Here is a 17,116-nt window from a genome sequence, read left to right as displayed (position 1 = left end):
TCGTTGTATTTCGAGCAACTCGTCGGATGTAGAAACAAATGGCGGCTCAAATTTTACGTCGGATGTCGAAAAGATCGTGTGTCGAAGTGATCGTATGTAGAGGTACCACTGTATTTATTTACCTATCAATTGCATTGGCAACGTAGATGAAGCAGAGACACTGTTCAAGTGGGGTCGCCATATTTTGCTGTCGGAAATAGCGGCCAATGTGCCCATGTGCGTGAAGTAAACTTCCCTCGTTCTAAGTTTCGTTTTCCGCGTTTGTCAGCTAACTTTAGGAACCCTTTTGAGAAGATGGCAAAAAGAAAAAAAGACGAGGAGTACAGTACTTTTCAGCAGGAATGGACAGAGGAATTTGCCTTTGTGGAGAGTTTTTGATGACTTTTCAGATAAAGACAAGATCATTAAATGGTTAAAAGACATGCCTCTGTCGACAAGAACTGTTGACAATCTTACCATCATGATGTCAAATCAAATTGAGGCAATGCAAGGGAAGGACATAAAAGCGGCGCCGTTTTTTTCTCTCGCTTTGGATGAGTCAACAGACGTTAGCAATTTGTCGTAATTCAGCGTAATTGTAAGGTTTTGATTATGGGAGGGGCAACAAGAGGGGAGGATTTATTCAAGTCAACCAGACTACAAAGCCATCATTAAAACCATGCAGCACCAGAAGTCGCATTAATGGTAAGAAATACTCATCATTGATTAACATTGATTAAAAAGAATTCAGAGACTAACCCAAACCCTTGTACTTTAAAAGTGTTGAAATTACATCAAACGCACACATTACTTGTATTTTTAGTTTTAAACATATTGTATAGGTCTCACGTAACTACATTTAAAAAATGTGGTGTTCATGGCTCTCTCGGTCAAAAAGGTTCCCGACCCCAGTGTTAAAGTGATGTATTAATAGAGTTAAAAAGTTTCAAACCACATATGAACAATGAACCAGTGATCCGAAATGGGTGAATCAATGTTTGTCATGTAGAGGACATTATGCAGGTAATATTGGAAATTGAGTCAGCACACCTGATTTTCTGTGGCTTATTTTGAACTTAAAATACAATATCCATCTAACAGCAACATACGGTAGAGATGAGACTGCGTATTGCTTTCAAATATTAATGCCCTCAACCACCCGCGTTTGGAAAACGTGTACTGTACTGTGTTTAATATTTAATGCTTATTATATACGAACACAGTGAATCTAAAATGTCTGCCCATTCGCCTAATCAAATGCTCAGTTAAACCATTGTTTAAAAAATTTCTAGAAACAAAAAGTGAATTCACCAAACACTTGTTCTTATTCAATAAAACAAACTTTTAAGCCATCATTTCAAAATGTATTTATCGTAAGTGGAAACTGAAGGTTTTCAAAACTGCTTATCACTCTAAGTGCACCGTGCATGCAGTGAAGCATTAAAGTGGCAACTGATATTATTGTATTTATATGGAGAATTGATGTCAAATGATTCATTTGACCTTTCATTTGAAATGAATGGTGGGAAAAGTTTTGAAATTGTTCATCTTGGTCTCATTTTTTCTTTTCATCAAAAAACCCTGACATTCAAATACGCTTTTGCAGACTGTTTATATCCAGTCTTACATTTTGTACAGTACATCCTGTGCAGATTTGTGTATCAAACCATTTGTCCTATTTTGGTTCACATGATTACACGAACAAAAGCTGTTACTTTAATATGCAGCATTTTTTTTTCTACTCAAATCTTTGTCTTCATAAACATTTCAAAAGAAGACTCCTCAAGGGTTTCCTTTTTTTTTCTCAGTGAGACACTTGACAATGTTGCTGTCAAGAGCACTAAAATCCAGGGCACAGTGCATACTGATGGAATCTTTAGTAGCCGAGGTCAGGATGTCTGGGTTCAACCTCTTTGGAAAACTCTCAACTTCATTTCATTGGCGGTGTGCCCGCAGAAACATAGAAGTTGAATTTAATCTCTCTCAAAGCTATATTGTATGTTGGGTTGAGCGAGATGAAAGACCTGTACAGCAAAACCTCATCAGTGGCTCTGTCTGCAGAGATCAGTATAAAGTAGCAGTGTAATAAAAAGGAGTCAGTGTTCTGTGGGAGAGCCCTACAATGCGGTGTGTGGAATCATAGTTGTATTGATACACTAATCCTTCTCACTACAATTTCACTGAAAATTAGCCTTGGTTTCAGATAACACAAATCGCTTGGAGGGGGGGGGGTCTGTGATGTCAATTTCTCATCAGATCTAAATTTACTTTATTTACAAGTGTTAAACATCCAGACAGTATGAAAAAAATGTTCCTGATTTGTTTGAATTAAAAAGGATGAACGTCTGTAAACTAAACACACATTTACAATTAAAAAAAACAACAACAACAACAAAAAAAACAAGGAAGACCTTATTTTTTACCTTTTATATATATTTAGATTAGGGAAAAAGTAATGCTATCGTTCATATTAACAATAGTCACTCTTACATACCACTGCCCCTTTAAATGCGTTTAAATACAAGGAAGAAAACAGCACCTAAAATTCAAACCAGTTGACAATTACATCACAAATCACAAAGTTTGAAAAATAAGGTCTTAATGGAACCTTTTTCTCAACCGAGATAGCAGACCGATTTTGAAAAGATGTTGAATCAACATTCTGCTGTCGATCTTACATCGTTGAATCAACGTTGACACCCGATGTTAATTTGTCATCACTTTTGCACCCTCGATTAATGTTGTTCCAACGTTGAAATACTTACAAAACCTAAACGCTATTTCGATTATTAATATTGGAACAACGCTGAATCAATGTTATGTTTTCCTTCATTTCCAAACATGATGCTAATAATGTTTCCAAATATGCCTATATTTAGAGGTCCTGCTTTATTTACAGACAGAAAAAACAGCGAGGCTATATACTGTATACACTGTATATGGCAGAAAACACAGACAAGACTGAAAAAGCAGTTTCTGCTCTTGCACTCCTCTTTAAAAGAAACTGCTGTATTTTAAGCCAAAACAACTGTTGTGTTTGATAGAACAATATGTCTTTATGCTGCCATAGCAGATTCATGGCGCATTAAGCCCCCGAACTATTTTTAATTTGCCCGTTTTACCCTGGAAACCCCCGTTTACAGACGTCGCGCAACCGTTTTTGCTTCAACCCAGCCATGAAAACAAGGTAAGTAATTATATTTATTATTCAAAATGTCTGTCATTTTTAGCTTAGAATCATTAATTGATGTCTAATAATTAGTTTAAAAAAAAAAAAAAAAAAAAAAAAAACGACTTTAAAAAATTATTCGCTGGCATATTTTAAACTTTTATACAAATTACGTCACAATGAAAAAAATGGCGTTTGTAAAAAAGTCACTGATATCTACCTCATAAATATCGCTAAATTGTATTTTTTTGTTACTGTCGCTTTTTCCCCAATATGATCCAAACAAAGAAATATTGGAAAAAAAAACAAAAAAAAACGTTTAAAAGGATAAATATATGAATAAGAACATCTCGACCACTCCTTGATGTCTGCAATTTCTGCATCACGACCCTAGTTATATTACCAAGTTTCACCCATTAAATCCCCCCAAAATCCAGCTGTGAATGGCCACAGCTGTCTTGACACTCAGTGATACATGCGACATGGAGTTTTTGGATCGAAACAAGATAAGTACGCGATAATATCTCGTTAAAGTCATGCCATCTGTAATTCTGCTCTCGCGTGCTCTCGCCTCCAGATAGGGTTTTGCTGTTTAAAAAAAAAATAAAATAAAAAAAATGCCCTCCTGTCCAAAATTTTTCGTCCCCCAGAAAATTAGGATTTTAGGCTTTCCAATGATGTATCACACATGAATATCAGGCAATTTTGAAATTTGGCCAAATTGGGGGTCTCAGAGTGGAACTTCAAGTCACGTGAGTGTTTTTCACTATATATCAAATAAATATTTCAATAATAAATAAAAATAAAAACTAGATTTCAAATTATTTTTAATTGAATCACAACAAAACAGAACTTCATTAACGCGCAGTAAACTTATTTTAAAGTTAAGCCGCCTCCTCAGTCTGACAAGCCTTGCCACAAACGCGGTCTGGGGCATAGCGTAGCGCTGTAGCCACAACTATCGCAAACCAAATTAGGGCTAAATGTGGGAACGGAGCTAGCTAGTTAGCTAGCGATGATGGAAAAATGACCGCGCTGTCCTGGTGTTCAATCAATTAATTTTGACATGTCTTGATTGTGTCTAAAATCTACTGATTTTAGCACTTTAATTGGAAAAAGAATAAAGTTTGCCAGAACTAAGTTCTACTTAGCTAACATCCAGGCTAAGTAGGTCTTAGCTTGTATGCCATTCACAACAAATGCACCGTTTCTTACAATTTCGGTAACTTTGTCACGTTGTGTCAGGCAAACGGTTTTATATACAATTTTGATTTTCATTCTACCGTATGACATTGCTGATAAAGGCCCTGAAGAAGAGCAACGGGCTTACCTTTAAATATGGCTATTCTTAAATGAGGCGTTTCCAGTGGAATTTGTTCGAGGTGATTCACTGTGTTCCCGGTCAACCACGAACACAACTGTTTTTGACTATATAACTCCCACTCATCCATAATTCAGACTTTTCAATCATATTTCCTGGTCAATCAAAAATAAACTGTTTTTCAACATTAGCTCATCAACTATAAAACTATGTTAAACCCCTCCCATCGCCTGACATACCATAGAACAATGTTGTTTCAACGTCACTGTCAGGTGTCATCCGTATTTGCAATGTTGATTCAACATTGTTTATTGTCGAAAATGTTTATTGAACTTCGGTTTGCTATTTGGGAAATTTGTAAAAAATTAAAAATAAAATGAATATGTGTAATAAGCTCTCTAATATCAATAACCCTTGCTAAATCCAGATTTCCCCCCCCTCTTAGAACCTGCAGGTGCATTTGTCGACTTGCATCCATCAATTGTTTTGAGAAAACTTTTTCAAAATTCTGAATTAGTCTCAAAATCACGAACTTCTAAGTGTATCAAATGTGACACATTTGGCAATAGAGAGTTTATGCAAAGGAATTCAAATGCACGCGCACAATCCCAATGAATACATTTATAAAGTGGAGATAAAAAGACAAGTTGGCATCTCTGACACAAATGTGGCAGCGAATGACCTGTCACTGTCAAACACTGCAGACACTGATGTATATAACTTGCTTTATTGTAGACCCAAATGCATGTGAATTGACATGCACTCAAGGGAACGGGGGAGCTTAGTCAGCAGAAATAACTCCCGAGCCTGTCAGATACATACTGTAAGAGGGCATTTACATTTAAAGTATATACCAAGTCAAACACTCACTTAAAACGAGGGAAAACCCATCAAAATACATGCAGGATAAACTCGATAGCTCCATCTAATAATGGTGAAGCTGAAACAATTACAAAAATAAGTAGTAGTAAGGGATACGTAATAGTTTGGAAAGCATTAAAGTTTACATTTATCCAAGGCTAGAATACTACCATCAGCTCGCAAGTACTGTTAAACTTTGGAATAAAAAGCCAGATTGCCAAAATTTAATGATTGTACTTGTAACAGACAGCCAGACAACCCCAATGATGGCAAGGGCTTGAGAGTCTCTGAATTCTTTTGAAGTTTGCATTGCCTCTAATGAAGCACTTTAAAATTCCTTGTGTAGCACATGTGAATTATGCTTTTAAAGTTAAAAATAGATTACATAAACCATGACACAACCAATTATTAACATCCCTCACAAAAGGAACTTGGACTACAGAAGATTTGGTGTCAATCAAGATTCCATTCAAAGCGCCCTTGTCATAAAAATAATTGAAACAATCTCTCACCACAGTGAAACAATATAAACCATAACAAGTTAGTTAAGAAGCTAGTCAAAGGCTTGGTGGAAGGAAGGACAGCACTGGATATTATAAGAAAACTTAAGGCAAATGTGTTTGTTTAAAAGCCGCTGATAAGCAGCTAACAGATATACACTACGAAGACGTTAATGTCTTCGTAAATCCAAAGAACTTATTCCAGAATCTTCTTCCATTATCACAACACTGAGAAACTGGAGCTAAGCCAAGCAAGGTGCACAGAGAAAGTATGTTTCTACAACCTTGTATTACAATCGATATATTACAAGGGGACACACGCAGTAGTGCACCCGCACACTCCCTTACAAACAATAATACTCTCATGTACTATACCACACAGGTGAAAGAAAGCTTTCATTGGCCTCTGTTGAAGCCTTAGGCATGTGTTCACTCCAGCAAACAGAGCACGATCTTCCTTTCTAGCAAACTCTTTGGCTGTGTGTGTATGTGTACATACAATGAGTGTATGTGTAGGCAGCTTGCCCAGCAAAGCACTAGGAAGTCTAGAGAAGGATGGTTTAGGAAGGGGGGGGCAAGGGTACAGATAGAGGATCATGTGGACAGCGTGATACAAGGAAGGCAACAAGGGAGATGAGACAGAATGAAGGAAATGACAAGTAAGGAGGGGAAGAAAAGTCCAAACTGAGGAAGAAAACCAACACTGGAAGAATAAAAAGGAGAAGCGCATAAATGGAAAGCAGATCTCTGTTTAGACAAGAAGGTAAATACAATAAGTGAAAATGTGACGGAACAAAAGGTGACGGATCAGAAAGGGAAGAGTGGAAAAAGAATGAAAGCAAAAGGAAAGCTTTTGATTTGTCTGCTCAAACTTTCAAAGTAGTATAATATAAGTCTTTTGTATACTGCAGTTGCAATGTCAAAGAAAAGTAAACTTATTATATAAAAACATCTTTATAGAACATATGTCAGCAGCCCTTCATGTTATTTTATGTGACCTGTTAAAGCTAGAAAACAGTATGGATTTCTATGCCCTTTCAGATTACAGTGCTCACAGACTAAATTACAGTATATATCCCAAAATGCCTCTTGAGATTTTGATTTGTGCAATGCCCGCAGCCAGTTTCTATAAGCCAGAGTAGTTTCTAGCTAGAGTTATGTTGCTCGAAAATGATAGAGATCTGTATGAGTTTGTGTTTAGGAGAGGACGAATTCTAATGTTGAATGCACTAGATGTCATGAATCTGAAAAGTGACCAAAGTTTCACCCGCCTCTGGAGACTTTATTTGAGTAAGCATCTTAACGATTATTTAATCTTGATAATGTAAAGGTCTAGTTGATGCAGAAGGATAGAGTAAATATGAAAGTTATGAAATATTTAATAAATATTGCCTATACTGTAAATAAAGCATTTATGGATTGAACCAGGATGAGTCGCGTTCCATTTTCTAATGTTAGAAATTAATTAAAAATCTGAACAAAATGGAGGTCTAATATTTTCACGGAACATGTTGTTGGAGGTTTCATTATATCAGCATTTAATCTTGGTATAAACATCTAAACAAAATTAATTAAATGCAATGCTTGCTAACCTTGGCTACAAAGAAAAGCAACAACAAACATTTACCTTATATTAAAATATTTGATTGCACGTTATTATTTGTATTGTTATTTGCTTAATTTTTTGCCCTTTTCAAATATGAAGGACTAATTATTATAAACTGTAATTAATACAAAAACGTACCACAACAACTTCTACTAATAATGATGTTATAAAAAAACAACTATAAATTTCAAAATATTAATTCCTTAAACCATTCCTATAAGTAAAATCAAAACAAGACAGCTTTAACTATAGTTAAAGGGCAGGATATTGAGTCTGACACCCTGCTTTATGTTTTTATAAGTACTGTACTTGTTTTTGCTCATGTGAAAGGCGATACTCTGGTGAATTGCACTTCCTCATACTGTAATAAAAGCTATATTACATGACACCTAAAAATACCGTAAATCTGACAGGTAGAAGACTAGTCCACATCATGTCAAGTCTTCGGTACAGTACACTGCATTAACTTGAGCGAAAGTACACATTTATTTCAATGGAGCTGGTTCAGTCAAACCTGCTCTTAAGTGTTTCCTACCTGCTTCTGCAGATAGAATGTTAACTAGCAGTTATCCACAGTATATTTGAGATTTTAATCTTTTCATTGCCCCATTTGAAAATACTTTTCCACCGCTGTGCTTGTCATTGTTTTCTAAATCAGATTTGCACAATATGCATGTATTTCTTAGCATTTCAGTAACATGTAACCCCTCCGGCATGATATTGAATATTACTATATCATTATTATTTAGTCATTAGTTTACAAAAGAATACAATAATGCCTAAATAAACATTGACTGTCACTCTAATTCTAGTTTCACTACCACTCTCGTTCAATTTTCTCAGCAGGAGTGTAGATGAGTGCGCGCGTGATGGTCAGTCAAGTGGCATCTTCTAATCAGGCTTCTCAATACAACTACCCTAAAATCATGCGTGGCTTGAGCTCCTTTTTATGGGCACAGTTACAGTAATTAAAAATCTTGAGGCAATGAACATAAGTGGTTTACTCTAAATTACAAAATGAAAGACACTAAATTGTATCACTTACTCTATGCTAATATAATTAAGCAACCCCCAAAAAGATGCACTGGAAACAAGTTCAAGTTGTTCAAGTTGCACAAGAACATGTGTCAACCTGATTACTTCCACTGTAATTTCATAATCACACTCATTTTAATCTATTTTCAGGGGAAATTAAAAAATGAGAGGATTTCTAACTTTCTAACTTAAGGTATCACATATAAAATCCAAATTAAATGGGAGAAAAACTATACATCCATCCATTCTGTGTGAGATCCTAGAAAAAACTCACTGCTTTAGAAACAATATGTACAGTATATGAAAATTTTAATTATATGGCACATTACTAGTGAGAGAGAATAATGTTTATAGTTTAAATATCATTTCGAATGAAGGATATTTATTTACATTTAGGGCTGCAGGTATTGAATATTTTAGTAATTGAGTATTCTACTGAAAATTCCATTGATTATTCGAGTAATCGGATATAAAACATTTTATTTTAGGTAAAGAGCAATATAAATTTACATGAGAAAACAAGACATTTCACCCAATATTGAACCATTTTTAGACAATCAATGTCTTTGTTTTGATGTACATTGTTGAAAACAGCCAAGAATTGCATCTCAGATGTGACTAGAAAAAAGCAACAAATTCCCTGCTTTCACTCATAAAATGTGAGATCTGATATATACATTCCTTATTTAAAACCTAAAAATGTCATTACACTTGATAAAACACATTTAAAAGTGTTTTCCCCACACATTTCAATTGAATTTCCATTTGTGTCAACTGTCAAGCTAATTTAAGTTCTAGTTAAGTTTTAAGTTAGTCTAAATTTTAAGTCCTGATAAGATTTTGAGTTTTGCAGTGTTCAAAATATATGTATGATACCTACTGTATTGGAGCACATTCGGCACCAGTGTTTTATCCATCAATGACTGCTGACCTAAAATTGACAGTTATCTTTATTATGTTTTTATTTTACACCCTCATCACTATAAAGCGCTGTTTTTACAGATTAAATAAAGCCTGCATGAAAGACGATGTTAGCCACGCATAAACAGTAGTCATAATTAATAGGAACCTAACCCTCAACAGTGCTAACGTTACGTTAGCAAGGTACAGTAACGTTAATTTTATTTATTAGCGCTATGTTAACTTAATTTTACCCCCGAACGAGTATTGCTCCTCCGCTCTCGGAGTAAACCGGGTGACTTCGGTGGAGCTGCAGCATTGAAGACGTGCTGTAGTGTTATGTATGCGCTGTCTTACAGTGAATACATGAAACAGCATCCGCCTTGGTGTTCAGCTTGAAATGCTCCCTCACTTTTGAGATTTTCTGCTTTGTCTTGGTGCCTTTTTCTTCGCTTTCGTCATTACCTCTATGTTCATGCATGGTTAAAATCAAATATACAGTATACGCCGCCTCTGTCATCTTCCTGTAATGTACGTGACGTCAGCGCGTTGTGCCTCATTAAAAGTTGAGTTAGAGCTGGCGAAATTAAATGATTCCCCGAGGCGGAGAAAATTCCTTGATCAATTTTTAAAATCGAGTTACTCGAATTATTCGGGTAATCATTTCAGCTCTATTTACATTGTCCTACAGGTTTTGCAAAGTATGGGGACAATGATTTTTTCCTATAACAAAGACAAAAGACTGATTTTTCTTTTTTATATTTGAAACATGTAGGTAGATACACAATAGAAGACAATTCATGAACAGAAATGTTGTTTTTAGATGGATATGTACGTTGGATGTGTGCAAGATGAGACACAGTTATCTCATGTTACAAAAAACATTATTTTGAAAGTGTGACAATTGATTTGGTGCACAGCATTTATTTGTTTCTGTTCTCCCTTGCTATTTACTCCTTACTTATTGATTCTGTTATGGTGTAAAATTCTAAACATTAATAGTGTTCCCTAACACTGACTGTGTCTAATTGCTTGTTGGGTTTGTTGGTTTCTTTTTTCGTTGTTGGTGTGTTGGTTACTTTCTTGTGGTTTCTTTCCCACACAATAAAAGAACATTGGGTGAACTCCAATATACACCCACAATATAAACACATTGAGTGTATAGTGGTACCTCTACATACGAAGTTAAATGGTTCCAGGACCTTGTTCGCAAGTCGAAACGGTTGTATGTCGAGCAGAATTTTCCCATAACAATACATTATAATCCCATTTATTTGTTCCACAGCCCGAAAACCTACACTCAATCCTTCATAAATGCTGCTGGTACTATTGCAAATACCGTAGTTTCCCGAATATAAGGTGCACCGGTGTATAATGCGCACCCCAAATTTACTTGTAAAATCTAGGGAAAATTACTGTACCCGTTTATAACGTGCACCCTAATTTTAGAAGAAAACAGAGCTTGTGTACAGATACAGAGATGTCATTTTACTGACTGGTGAAACACAGCACAAGCATAGCACATTGGTAGTTCAAAACATTACCGTAAACTAACAATATTTACGGTAATAATATGATTTGACAACTTCTCCAACTTACCAGAATCTAGGAGAAAACAAAACAGATGTGACTTTTCTTTTAAAGGCTGCTGTATAACTTGCTCGTTTCCTCATGATGAATAAATGTTTCTTCCATGGATTGATACGGTAAAATGAAAGTGAGAACGTAAGTCGGAAATCCGTGAGAGCTCATAGCTGTCAACACGACAGTAACGAAAGGAACTATTGTTATTTGGGTTTGAGTTTCCCGAGGGACCGATATAGTTGACGGACACAGGAAGTGTGTGTCCTTACATTTGTTATGGTCCAAATTGCGGAGCTGCAATAAACGTCGACTCAAATGAGTTCAAGAAACTAAATTTTGTGCTTTATGAAGAGTGAAAAAAGCAGAATTTAACACAGACGAAATCATTCGGCCGATTAGAGTGAAGTATTACCGAAACAAAACGGTGACGTCACGTACCGTAATGGTCGGCAACGGGTCGCCGCATACGTTTCTTCAACACAACGTGGCCGTGTCAATGAAAAAAAATCGGTTTATATATATATATGTAATACATACTGTATATATTTCTGTCTCCATCCATGTACCCGTTTATAATGCGCACCATGAGTTTACAAGTTGATTTTGGGGGAAAAAAAGTGCGCGTTATATTCGGGAAATTACGGTAGTAATTACACAGAGCAAAACAAATAAATTGTGAATAAAAATCGGAATAATAACAAAACAATAGTAATAATAATAATGATACCTGTAATAATGTAACGAATCGGGTTCTAATGTGGTGGGTGTGTTTTGCGTGGTGCACCTGAACGGCTGACTTGACAGAGTGAGAGAAGACTTTTTACTTTCACTTTTCATGTTCAGCTGCGGCGGACAGTGGCCATTGTGTTGCACAAGTTCTGAAAAAAATGATTAACTCATTCACTCCCAGCCCTTTTCACCGGTGCAACCCCCTTCGCTCCCGGTCGTTTTACTGGATTTTGACTGATTTTGCAAGGCCCACAGAAAATTCTGTTCTATTGCTATATAAACATGGAAGCCACCAAAAGAAAGATTAGAATCTCTTCTTTCAGCAGGAAAAAAAGTTAGTTCATTACTTTTTCCATTCTTTAGTAATTAGCATTAGAAAATACCTTAGTTTGAGCAGTTTTTGATTTTCTGATAAAAAAAACAGAGAAATTGAGCTTTTTGTGAAAGCATACATTTCAAACATAACTTTGACTTTAACACAGCTATTTTTTGCTTTAGTTACATCCCAAACGTCTGAATAATGTTTTCATTTTACAAAATAACATAAACAAGACAAATAAAGCTTTTGATAGCAAAGTACAAATTTATTTACACATAACTAACTGAGAGATGACGCCGTTGTGGCTGCAACGGCCGGGGTAAACTTTTCCCTCATCGCCGCCTGTCTGATATAGATGGATTTTTTTTTTTGTCTTTCCAGCATGGACTCAACGGCACTGCCCGCTGCACTGGTGGTCCTGGTCGTTCTGCTCGGTCGCCCAGCGCTTGGCATCCCGGGCATCCTGCCGGTTGTTCTGCTTGGTCGTCCGCTGCCTGGCATACTGGACATCCATTCGGTCATCTTCTGCCGGCGCCCCGGCCGTGCGGCTGGTCGTTTGTTCTGTTGAATTGGGTTGGGGTCTTACCAAGTGCGCTACTGCCCTGGCCTTTTTTTTTTTTTTTTTGGATTAAAAATGGATTTTCAGCTTTGTGCTTTGGAGCCAAGTTGAATCAGAACATAGAAATGTCTCTTGTTAAAAAAAACGTAAAAGAAGTATAAATTAGGGCTGTCAAACGATTAAAATTTTTAATCGAGTTAATTACAGCTTAAAAATTAATTAATCGTAATTAATCGCAATTCAAACCATCTATAAAATATGCCATATTTTTCTGTAAATTATTGTTGGAATGGAAAGATAAGACACAAGACGGATATGTACATTCAACATACGGTACATAAGGACTGTAGTTGTTTATTATACAATAAATCAACAAGATGGCATTAACATTATTAACATTCTGTTAAAGCGATCCATGGATAGAAAGACTTGTACTTCTTAAAAGAAAAATGTTATTACAAGTTATAGAAATTTTATATTAAAACCCCTCTTAATGTTTTTGTTTTAATAAAATGTGTAAAATTTTCAATCAAAAAATAAACTAGTAGCCCGCCATTGTTGATGTCAATAATTACTTACACAATGCTCATGGGTGCTGAAGCCTATAAAATCAGTCGCACACAAGCGCCAGCAGAGGGTGGCAAAACTCCATAAACACAACAAGTGAGCGTTTCACTGAAGTGTCATTTAAATCTATCTGAGCGGGGCATCTGCGTTAATTGCGTCAAATATTTTAACGTGATTAATTTAAAAACATAATTAACGCCCGTTAACGCGATAATTTTGACAGCCCTAGTATAAATACGTCTTTGGGACACTGAAACAATTAAAAATAGAACGTATTTACACGTTTTTGGGAGAAAATGAGTTTAAAACCTGACGAAGCTGGCGATTTTTGGTGATGGCACCACAATAATAGTTGTCATCTTAACTTATGAAGACTGTTGAATGGAGGTCTGAGGAGGACCATCGAGATGGTAGACATTCTACGCCCGTATTGTCGAGCCAGTTCACGGACGAGCACACAACACTCATATTTTTCTATCATTTCCATCTTCATTTCAATGGTAAGCCTCACCTTTTTCCCTTTTTCACCACCTGCACTAACAGTCTTGGAACCCATGTTGATTGATTTCTCTCACAAGAAAATCCGCTGTGCGTCTGTCTTGCAGGAAAACAAATAAACTACGGTTTATATACGCTGTCATAAATTGTCGTATTTTGAGGATGTCGTCGGATGTAGAAACAATTGGCGACTCAAATTTTAAGTCAGATGTCGAAAATATCCCGAGTCGCAGCGATCGTATGTAGAGGTACCACTGGTACTTGAAAGAAAAAAAATCACATGAACAGCAGATGAACAAATTCAATGAAAAAAATCCAACCTACCAGTTGCATGAGTGAGGCCCCACACCTCCTGGCCATAAACATCTGTCTTATTCCAGACCAGTTTGTGGACCAGACCAGGCCCAGCAGGGTACCAGCGTTGATACAACCTTCCCTGGACAGAAGCTCGAACATGCACCTTAGATAGACCGCCCAGAGGGGAGATGGGGGAAGATGAGGATGGAGGTGTCAGGAGGATACGCAGCAAGGAGAGGTAGCCTGCAGCTCGTGTACTCAAATAGTTTAGCTTCATGAAGGCTCCTGGGATTGAAACTTCTTCCTGCACAGCCTGTAGGAGAACAAGAAAAAAAAAGAAACTTTTAGGATTAAAAAATGTATTTTATCAGTGTGTTAAATCCAGATCGATATGATTGTGAAGGACATCACAAAGTTACCGTACTTATACTGCTCATTGGTTGTAACCAGTGTAGAATATTTTTTATTTGAATGGTTTGGCATTTACTGTCATATGTAAATAGCTTGGAAACAAATGTATGTTAAAAAAGTTTAGTTTGAAAGATCCTCAAGTCTGCGTTATTACGCAAACATTTTCTTCCAAAGCTTTAGTGGTCGCATGGATGCTGTTTTTCTTTTATTACTGTCTGAACTAAATTATTTTCAAACTTAAGCTGGTCGTTTGTTGTTTGCTGTGTCATATTTGTGATCATTTTGCTAATTTCTTTTGGCCAGTGTTTTTCACGTCAAGATGAGGCGCTGAAAACGTGTCTTGGGTGACTAAAACACAACGAGATGGATGCCAGTTGTCGTCTGACGACACAAGAGCGAGATGAAAATTGTGTGATTTTTTCTTATTGTAAGTTAGAACGCACTTAGCATTGTTTGGTTGCGTCACTCATGTAACGTGCACTGCCCCCCACCTCTCGCCCCACACACAGGCTTAAGCGTGTTCCCATTCCAGGCTCCTTTTGTGAAATGTGTCAGGTGCTGCTTGGTAAGTTTTGTTTTCTTATCTTGGGTATGCCATGTTGCTTTAGCCTTTAAAGGTCTGTGCTGAATGATCATCACACCCCAAACTAACATGTAGCATTAGCATTAGCATTTAGCGCAGTGACTCGGTTTCTTCTTAAACTCTTGTAAAACATTTTACATACAGTACAATTCGTGGCTTTCAGGTGAGTTTAATCAATCGCAAATAATGTGCTGTTTTCCTGCTGAGTGTGTATTATCATCATGAAAATGGTGATGTCCTTGTAGACTCTACAGTTATGTGCTTGTCTCTAATGTTCATTCGAAATTGTTGGAAACCTTTTATTTATTTATTTATCTATTTATTTATTTATTCATGGATTAACTTAACTTTTTGTCGACTAAACTAGAAGAAGACGAACACATTTTGAAATGACTAAATATAACTAAGACCATAGGCGGTGTTTGACTTTTTGGGCGGGGGGGGCACAACATGTTGATGACCCCGAAACGGAGTGTCAGCAATAAAATTAACTTAAAAGAAAATTGACAAAAATAAGTTGACAATGAGCTTTTTTTGTTTCCCATCATTCTTGAGTGGAATTCTTAATCAGGCTGCTTAGGCAATACTTTTCGCCAAGATAGTCATCCATTGAATATGGTACGCCCGCCGGTGTCATGCCAATGTAGTTACCCCAGTCAAAAATTAGGTAGATTTGTGTCTTTATTATTCAATCAAAAAAAAAAAAAAAAGCCACTTCAGTCAAAAAAAAAATGTGTTTGAATGCAAAAATAAATTTGAAACTCAGATAAATGCATGTGAAAGCTATTTTTCTTTGATTTATTTTTTTTTTTTTTGATTGGAGTCAAGTTTTTTTTTTTTTTTTGATTGAAGCAACTTTTTTGATTGAAGTAATGTTGATTTGTGTCTGGGCCACATTTTGGCTAGGACTTTTTTGTCATTTTTCTTCATTTAAAAAATAAGTTGCTTCAAAAAAAATTTTTTCAAAAAGAAAAATCCAACAAAAAAAGAAAAATTTCAATCATAGAAAACATTTTTGAATGCGAAAAAATATTTGAGATTGAAAAATTTGCATTTGAACACTTAATTTTTCATTGAAAAAGGTTTCTTTGAAGCAATCCCTTTTGTGTTTGGGCCATTTTATGGGTAGGACATTTGTGTCTAAATCAATCAATCCCCCCAAAAGTTGCTTCAATCACAAAAATATATATTTTCCACCAAAGAAAAAAAATCATTTGAAAAATAAAATTGCCCTCCCTATTTAAAAAAATTTTGGGGGGGGAAATTATATGCAAAGCAAAACCGTCTAAAATGCTAGTCACATGATCTGTTTGAAAAATAATTTTGACACATTATAAAAATATATATATTTTTTCATTCCATTCATTTTTGTTGCAGTTTAATTGCTTTACAACTTATATATATATATATATATATATATATATATATATATATATACGTGTGTATATATATATATATATATATGTATACACAATCACCCGCCACTTTATTAGGTATACCATGCTAGTAACAGGTTGGACCCCATTTTGCCTTCAGAACTGCCTCAATTCTTCGTGGCATAGATTCAACAAGGTGCTGGAAGCATTCCTCAGAGAGTTTGGTCCATATTGACATGATGGCATCACACAGTTGGTGCAGATTTGTCGGCTGCACATCCATGATGCGAATCTCCCGTTCCACCACATCCCAAAGATGCTCTATTGGTTTGAGATCTGGTGACTGTGGAGGCCTTTTGAGTACAGTGAACTCATTGTCATGTTCAAGAAACCAGTCTGAGATGATTCCAGCTTTATGGCATGGCGCATTATCCTTCTGATGGCATAGCCATCAGAAGCTGGGTACATTGTGGTCATAAAGGGATGGACATGGTCAGCAACAATACTCAGGTAGGCTGTGGCGTTCCAACGATGCTCAATTGGTACCAAGGGGCCAAAAGAGTGCCAAGAAAATATTCCCCACACCATTACACCACCACCACCAGCCTGAACCGTTGATACAAGGCAGGATGCATCCATGGTTTCATGTTGTTGACGCCAAATTCTGACCCTACCATCCGAATGTCGCAGCAGAAATCGAGACTCTTCAGACCAGGCAACGTTTTTCCAATCTTCTATTGTCCAATTTCGATGAGCTTGTGCAAATTGTAGCCTCAGTTTCCTGTTCTTAGTTCAAAGGAATGGCACCCGGCATGGTCTTCT

At 36.3% G+C, this 17,116-nt stretch overlaps 1 protein-coding gene across 1 annotated transcript in view; it reads right to left on the bottom strand.

Annotated features, from left to right (window-relative positions):
• tenm1 (teneurin transmembrane protein 1) overlaps nucleotides 1-17,116 on the bottom strand; it is a 348,630-nt gene that overhangs the window by 104,871 nt on the left and 226,643 nt on the right. The window contains exon 18 of the mRNA XM_057850586.1: nucleotides 13,952-14,237. Within this exon, the coding sequence (XP_057706569.1) occupies nucleotides 13,952-14,237 (286 nt within the window). The remainder of the gene's footprint in view (nucleotides 1-13,951; nucleotides 14,238-17,116) is intronic.

The sequence above is a fragment of the Corythoichthys intestinalis genome, chromosome 11 (assembly GCF_030265065.1).
Source record: "Corythoichthys intestinalis isolate RoL2023-P3 chromosome 11, ASM3026506v1, whole genome shotgun sequence".
NCBI lineage: Eukaryota > Metazoa > Chordata > Actinopteri > Syngnathiformes > Syngnathidae > Corythoichthys > Corythoichthys intestinalis.
This window is presented reverse-complemented; position numbering and strand designations above follow the sequence as displayed.